The sequence below is a fragment of the Mustelus asterias genome, unplaced genomic scaffold (assembly GCF_964213995.1).
Source record: "Mustelus asterias unplaced genomic scaffold, sMusAst1.hap1.1 HAP1_SCAFFOLD_1378, whole genome shotgun sequence".
NCBI lineage: Eukaryota > Metazoa > Chordata > Chondrichthyes > Carcharhiniformes > Triakidae > Mustelus > Mustelus asterias.
In genome coordinates this window covers 1-7,567 of record NW_027591323.1, presented here as the reverse complement: position 1 = coordinate 7,567, position 7,567 = coordinate 1, and the positions used below count along the sequence as shown (strand labels likewise).

At 54.1% G+C, this 7,567-nt stretch overlaps 1 protein-coding gene across 1 annotated transcript; it reads right to left on the bottom strand.

The window, feature by feature from the left end:
- Nucleotides 1–2,423: 2,423 nt before the first annotated feature.
- LOC144488215 (transcription factor 4-like) lies at nucleotides 2,424–7,550 on the bottom strand. Its single transcript, XM_078206243.1, has 3 exons — nucleotides 7,325–7,550; nucleotides 3,451–3,588; nucleotides 2,424–2,541 (listed from the first exon to the last, which is right to left on the bottom strand). The coding sequence occupies exons 1-2, from the start codon at nucleotides 7,491–7,493 to the stop codon at nucleotides 3,452–3,454; spliced, it is 306 nt and encodes a 101-aa protein (XP_078062369.1). The 5' UTR covers nucleotides 7,494–7,550; the 3' UTR covers nucleotides 2,424–2,541; nucleotide 3,451.
- Between the last annotated feature and the right edge of the window lie 17 nt (nucleotides 7,551–7,567).

The following is a 7,567-nucleotide window of genomic DNA, read 5'->3' as shown; positions in this document are numbered from 1 at the left end:
GGTGATGAATGGCGGGGTGGGCGCAAAGGGCCGAATGGCCTCCTCCTGCTCCTATCTTCTATGAACGCACATCTTTTTTCCCCCAGGGAAGGGGAATTGAAAACTAGAGGGCATAGGTTTAAGGTGAGAGGGGAAAGGTTGGAAAGGGACCGGAGGGGGTAACTTCTTCACGCAGACGGCGTGTACGGAATGAGCTGCCAGAGAAAGTGGTTGAGGCGGGTTCAATAGCGACATCTTAAAAAGCATTTGGATAAGTCCATGGACGGGAAAGGATGAGAGGTATATGGGCCAAACGTGGGCCATTGGGACTAGCTCGGAGGGGCACCATGGTCGGTACGGGAGTGGTTGGGCCGAAGGGCCTGTTTCCGTGTTGTATTGCTCTATGAAAGGTTGGAGAGGTTGGGCTTGTATCTGCTGGAGTTTAGAAGAGTGAGGGGCGACTTGATTGAAAGATCCTGAGGGGTGCAGTTATTGACAGGGTGGATGTGGAGAGGATGTTTCCCCTTGTGGGAGAATCTAGAACTTGGGGTGGCGGGGGGTGGTCACTGTTTAAAAAGAACCCATTTCAGACGGAGACGGGGCGAGGGGGGGAAATGTTTCCTCTCCGAGGGTGCTGAGTCTTTGGGACTCTCTTCCCGAAAGGCGGTGGGAGAAGAGAGTCTGTGAATATTTGTAAGGCAGAATGTGATAGATTCTTGGTAAGCAAAGTGGGGGGGAGGGTGATAGGTCACCGGGGAGGCATGGAGATTTGAGGTCACTTATCAGATCAGCATGACCTTATTGAATGGGGGAGCAGGCTCGAGGGGCTGAATGGCCTCCTCCTTCTCCACGTAATTGTGTTTTTAACTTTCCCTGTGAGAAGAAAAATCCACAACAGCGCCACGAATCCCGACTCTCTACCCATCCTAGTGGACATAAGATTGAGTGTGAGAAATGTTAAGGTAATAGGGCCATTGGAGATCTCAGGGTCTGGTGGTCCCTGTCCTAATCTTCTAATCAGTGCGGAAATCGAGGGGATAAGTGGGAGTCGATCGGATTGGATCGGTCACGATCTCATTGACTGGCGGAGCAGGCTCGATGGGCCGAATGGCACTCTTCTGCTTCTGTATCTCACGGAGGTCTCTCCAGGTAAGGGTACCAGGCTCATAGTGATGAGCCGCGGTGAATGTTGGAGCCAACCAATCTACTAGGGTGTTGGGAGCCAGAGCCTGGATCCTCGGGGGCGGGGGGAGAAATGGCTTGCTTGCAAAGGCAATGGGGGAGGAAACCTGCCTCTCCTTGAAGCCAAAGCGGGGAAGACATCGGAATATCCATCCAATCCCTTCATCGTTTGGAACCAAACCGCGAGGCGTGGGAGGAATGGATTGGGTGGATTCGGGTAACGGGGAAACAGGACAGGTCGATGGGATAAGGAGGACAAACATTTGGGGGTCAGTTGGGGGAATCCGTCTGACTCCAAGTTGGCCGGTATCAAGCCAGCTCTACTCCAAAGGAAGCGACTGAACTGGGGCCCACCACTGGGATTCCATCCGCGCCCCCCCCTCCCCCCCCCCCATCAACCCCCGCCTCCTCGCCCCAGACAGGGTCAAGTCCGCACTGACGTCAGACAGTAGTTCTTGAGGGAATCGGTGTACTCGCCTTGCAATGTCGCCTCCGACAAGGCCTCCTCATCTACCTCCTTCCCCCAAAACTCCCCCTGCCCCCACTCCCTTCCTTATTCCCCCCCCCCCTCTCCCCGGCCCCCAACAACCCACCCCAGTCAACAGGATCACTTCAGTATTCGGAAGGCTAATGGAGGGTGGGGGTGAAGGGGGGTAACTCTGGCAGAGTGACAGAATGCCACCACCCCACTTCCGCCCTCCCTCCCGCCGTACCTTCCCTCCCTCTGTACCCTCCCCTCTCACAGCCTTTGGTCTACCCCCTCAGTTTTTTAAAGAGCGTACTCCCCCCGACCCTCTATAATGACAGTTCACTCCCCCCCTCCCCACCATCCCAGGAAAACAACTCTCGCAACTCCAGCCACAGCCCAAGCGTTAGGAATGCATTTTTTCCCCCACCCCCTCACCGCCCCCGTTGACGCGTTCCGACTTTTGGAATTCGAAGACTCGCATTGGTGGGCCAAGAGGCGGGGGGGTAACAGATGAGTTGGGTTTTCTTTGAACCCCTCATGCGCCCTCAGCCTATCAACTTCGAATGAACGCTGGAGTTGTTCAGCCCTGAGTGGGAAGGGTAAAGGCGGGGGAAAAGTTGGGGGGAAGGGGAGGTGGGGGGGGGGGGGGGGGGGGGGGAAACAGTTTGCTAGGATGCTCGGCGGAAAATAAAAACCGTTGTTCCCCTCGCCACCCCCGCAGAGATCTGCCGCCAAAAATCGAAAAACATTCGCGAAACTTGCATCTGGCATTTTTGCCCCCTCCCCCCCACCCCGCGGGAAGAAACGGTGTCTGGGTCCATCGGAATCTTACGCAAAACACATCCAGTCAAGGTGAAGGGGGCTCCGAACCCTCCACCAAAAGCGATGAAGACCACCATCGATCGCCGGCCCTGCAGAGCAAGTCGAGAGAAGGGCATGAGGGGTTGGCGGGAGGTGGGGGAGAAGGGGAAGGGAGACACAATGATTAGTGAGGCAGATGTATCCACACCCATCAAAAACGCACAACTTGGCGACAAGTTTATCTCCCACCTTGCACGGCATCCCAAAGTGCTCGACATTCCCACCCCCTAACTCCGTCTACACTTCCCGCTGCCTCGGGGAAAAGCAGCCGGCATAATCAAGGACCCCCCCCCCCCCACACACCCCGGACATTCTCTCTTCCACCTTCTTCCGTCGGGAAAAAGATACAAAAGTCTGAGGTCACGTACCGACCGACTCAAGAACAGCTTCTTCCCTGCTGCTGTCAGACTTTTGAATGGACCTACCTCGCATTAAGCTGATCTTTCTCAACACCCTCGCTGTGACTGTAACACTACATTCTGCACTCTCTCATTTCCTTCTCTATGAACGGTATGCTTCGTATGTATAGCGCGCAAGAAACAATACTTTTCACTGATACTAATACATGTGACAATAAATCAAATCTAAGTACTGTATGAACGGTATGCTTTGTCTGTAGAGTGCGCAAGAAGCAATACTTTTCACTGTGTCCCAATACATGTGACAATAATAAATCAAATCCCCCGAGCCAGGAGTCGCTGTGAGGCAGCAGTGATAACCACAGTGCTGCCCTGCACTAGACATGACACAGGCCAGTGGGAACATCTCCCACCCCCACCCACTCCCCCACCACGTGATTTGACCCACTAAGAGCGAAGGTTTGCGGAGAGGAAAAAAATCCACAGCCTCGCTTCTATTGCCTCGTAACAATTGAGAAACTCTGCCATTCCCCAAAGACAAATACCCCTTCACAACTCTTCCGAAAGGCGCTGGAGACCCAAAGACCAGGATCCACCTACTTCACATGTGTCCCAGCGGATTGGGAGAATCCCCAATTCCCTGATGAACCACCAGATGTGCGGAGGCGGGTTCGACGCTGGAAATCTTCTCCTCCTCCCTCCGCTTAAGACAGGCCGCCTTGGGGTTCAGGTTCCTCTCTGTGAGGGAGATGAGAACAGCAAGTGGGTCAAAGAACAAAGAAAATTACAGCACAGGAACAGACCCTTCGGCCCTCCAAGCCTGCACCGACCATGCTGCCCGACTGAACTAAAACCCCCTACCCTTCCGGGGACCATATCCTTCATATTCCCATCCTATTCATGTATTTGTCAAGACGCCCCTCAAAACTCTCTATCGTATCCGCTTCCACTGCCTCCCCTGGCAGCGAGTTCCAGGCACCCACCACCCTCTGTGTAAAAAATCTGCCTCATACATCACCTTTAAACCTTGCCCCTCGCACCTTAAACCTGTGCCCCCTAGTAATTGACTCTTCCACCCTGGGAAAAAACTTCTGACTATCCACTCTGTCCATGCCCCTCATAATCTTGTAGACTTCTATCAGGTCACCCCTCAACCTCCGTCGCTCCAGTGAGAACAAACCAAGTTTCTCCAACCGCTCCTCATAGCTAGTGCCCTCCATACCTGGGCAACATCCTGGTAAATCTTTTCTGTATCCTCTCCAAAGCCTCCACATCTTTCTGGTAGTGTGGCGACCAGAATTGAACACCATATTTCAAGTGCGGCCTAACTAAGGTTCTATAAAGCTGCAACATGACTTGCCAATTTTTAAACTCAGAGAGTGAGAGTGTGAGAGAGAGAGTGAGAGTGTGCGTGAGAGAGAGAGTGTGCGTGAGAGAGAGATTGTGCGTGAGAGAGAGAGTGTGCGTGAGAGAGAGAGTGTGCGTGAGAGAGAGAGTGTGCGTGAGAGAGAGAGTGTGCGTGAGAGAGAGTGTGTGCGTGAGAGAGAGAGTGTGCGTGAGAGAGTGTGCGTGAGAGAGAGAGTGTGCGTGAGAGAGAGAGTGTGCGTGAGAGAGAGAGTGTGCGTGTGAGAGAGAGTGTGCGTGTGAGAGAGAGTGTGCGTGTGAGAGAGAGTGTGCGTGTGAGAGAGTGTGCGTGAGAGAGAGAGTGTGCGTGAGAGAGAGAGTGTGCGTGAGAGAGAGAGTGTGCGTGAGAGAGAGAGTGTGCGTGAGAGAGAGAGTGTGCGTGTGAGAGAGAGAGTGCGTGAGAGAGAGTGTGCGTGAGAGAGAGTGTGCGTGTGAGAGAGAGTGTGCGTGTGAGAGAGAGAGTGTGCGTGAGAGAGAGAGTGTGCGTGAGAGAGAGAGTGTGCGTGAGAGAGAGAGTGTGCGTGAGAGAGAGAGAGTGTGCGTGAGAGAGAGAGTGTGCGTGAGAGAGAGAGTGTGCGTGAGAGAGAGAGTGTGCGTGAGAGAGAGAGTGTGCGTGAGAGAGAGAGTGTGCGTGAGAGAGAGAGTGTGCGTGAGAGAGAGAGTGTGCGTGAGAGAGAGAGTGTGCGTGAGAGAGAGAGTGTGCGTGAGAGAGAGAGTGTGCGTGAGAGAGAGAGTGTGCGTGAGAGAGAGAGTGTGCGTGAGAGAGTGTGCGTGTGAGAGAGAGAGTGCGTGAGAGAGAGAGTGCGTGAGAGAGAGTGTGCGTGAGAGAGAGAGTGTGCGTGAGAGAGAGAGTGTGCGTGAGAGAGAGAGAGTGTGCGTGAGAGAGAGAGTGTGCGTGAGAGAGTGTGCGTGAGAGAGAGAGTGTGCGTGAGAGAGAGAGTGTGCGTGAGAGAGAGAGAGTGCGTGAGAGAGAGAGAGTGCGTGAGAGAGAGAGAGTGCGTGAGAGAGAGAGAGTGTGCGTGAGAGAGAGAGTGTGCGTGAGAGAGAGAGTGTGCGTGAGAGAGAGAGAGGTGCGTGAGAGAGAGAGTGTGCGTGAGAGAGAGAGTGTGCGTGAGAGAGAGAGTGTGCGAGAGAGAGAGAGTGTGCGTGAGAGAGAGAGTGTGCGTGAGAGAGAGAGTGTGCGTGAGAGAGAGAGTGTGCGTGAGAGAGAGAGTGTGCGTGAGAGAGAGAGTGTGCGTGAGAGAGAGAGTGTGCGTGAGAGAGAGAGTGTGTGAGAAAGAGAGTGTGTGAGAAGAGAGTGTGTGAGAAAGAGAGTGTGTGAGAAAGAGAGTGTGGTGAGAGAGAGTGTGATTGAGAGAGAGAGTGGATTGAGAGAGAGAGTGTGATTGAGAGAGAGTGTGATTGAGAGAGAGAGTGTGAGAGAGAGAGAGTGTGTGTGAGAGAGAGTGTGTGTGAGAGAGAGAGAGTGAGAGTGTGTGAGAGAGAGTGTGTGAGAGAGAGTGCGTGAGAGAGAGAGAGTGCGTGAGAGAGAGAGTGTGCGTGAGAGAGTGTGCGTGAGAGAGAGAGTGTGCGTGAGAGAGAGAGTGTGCGTGAGAGAGAGAGTGTGCGTGAGAGAGAGAGTGTACGTGAGAGAGAGAGTGTGCGTGAGAGAGAGAGTGTGCGTGAGAGAGAGAGTGTGCGTGAGAGAGAGAGTGTGCGTGAGAGAGAGAGTGTGCGTGAGAGAGAGAGTGTGTGTGAGAGAGAGTGTGTGTGAGAGAGAGTGTGTATGAGAGAGAGAGTGTGTGTGAGAGAGAGAGTGTGTGTGAGAGAGAGTGTTGTGTGAGAGAGAGTGTGTGTGAGAGAGAGTGTTGTGGAGAGAGAGTGTGTGTGAGTGAGAGAGTGTGTGAGAGAGTGTGTGAGAGAGTGTGTGTGAGAGTGGTGTGTGAGTGAGAGTGTGTGTGTGAGAGTGTGTGAGAAAAGAGAGTGTGGTGTGTGTGAGAGAGAGTGTGATTGAGAGAGAGAGTGTGATTGAGAGAGAGAGTGTGATTGAGAGAGAGAGTGTGATTGAGAGAGAGAGTGTGATTGAGAGAGAGAGAGTGTGAGAGAGAGAGCGTGTGAGAGAGGGGGCACGGTGGCACAGTGGTTAGCGCTACTGCCTCACAGCGCCAGGGACCCGTGTTCCATTCCGGCCTTGGGCGACTGTCTATGTGGAGTTTGCACGTTCTCCCCGTGTCTGCATGGGAGGGAGTCTGTCAGTGGGAGAGACTGCGAGAGGGAGAAAATCTGTCAGCGAGAGACTGCGAAAGGGAGAGAGTCTGTCAGCGAGAGACTGCGAGAGAGAGAGAGAGAGAGATTCACAATCAGGAGAGACTCTGAGAGGGAGAGAGTCTGTCAGCTGAAGAAGGAATGAGAGAGAGACAGAGACAGCGAGAGAGAGATATGGAGAGAGAGAGAGACAGAGAGAGAGAGGGGGAGACAGAGTTGGGGGAGACAGAGAGAGACAGAGAGAGAGATATGGAGAGAGAGAGAGAGAGAGAGGGGGAGACAGAGTTGGAGGAGACAGAGAGAGACAGAGAGAGAGAGGGGGAGACAGAGAGAGAGAGAGAGATATGGAGAGAGAGAGGGGGAGACAGAGTTGGGGGAGACAGAGAGAGACTGGGGGAGACAGAGAGAGACAGAGAGAGAGAGAGAGAGACCACCTGTGGAAGAGGCAGTGGGCGGGAGAGTTGGTGAGAGGGAGAGCGGGTGATAGAAGTCAGGTTTTTTGTCAAAAGTCAAGCGTTGATCCATCCCCTTGATTGAGTCCCCCAAGTTTACACAGCGTAGGCCAGACCGGGGTAAGGGCGGCAGATTTCCTTCCCTAAAGGGGACAGTAGTGAACCAGATGGATTTATTTTTTTATGACAATCGATGATCGTTGTCACGGTCGCCGTTACCGAGACTCGCTCTCAATCCCGGATTTTTATTAATCGGATTTAACTTCCCGCCCGGGGTGGGATTCGAGCCCGTGTCCCCCTCCCCCGGCCCCCCGCTACGCTGGGCAATCTGGATTACCCCCCCGACTCTGAGGCGGCGAGCTTTGCCAACCCACCTCTGACTTGTTGTTCCAGGCCCAGGATGACGGAGACGGCCTGGTGAAGGATCAGGAGCTTGGTCTGGGGCTTGTCGTTCTTCATGTGTAGCTGACACATCCGCCCCAGCTCCTTGAAGGCCTCGTTGATGTCACGGACCCGCAGGCGCTCCCGAGCGTTGTTGGCCATTCTCCGGTCCTTCTCCCGCTCGGCTTTCTGCTCCGGATTCAGGTCCTCGTCCTCGTGGTTGCTGCCGGGGGGGG

Coding starts and splice junctions, on each gene's coding strand:
- LOC144488215 (XM_078206243.1), bottom strand. CDS start 7,493: ATGGCCAACAACGCTCGGGAGCGCCTGCGGGTCCGTGACATCAACGAG. Junction 3,589..7,324: donor CCTGGAACAACAAGTCAGAG/GTGGGTTGGCAA, acceptor TCTCCCTCACAG/AGAGGAACCTGAACCCCAAG.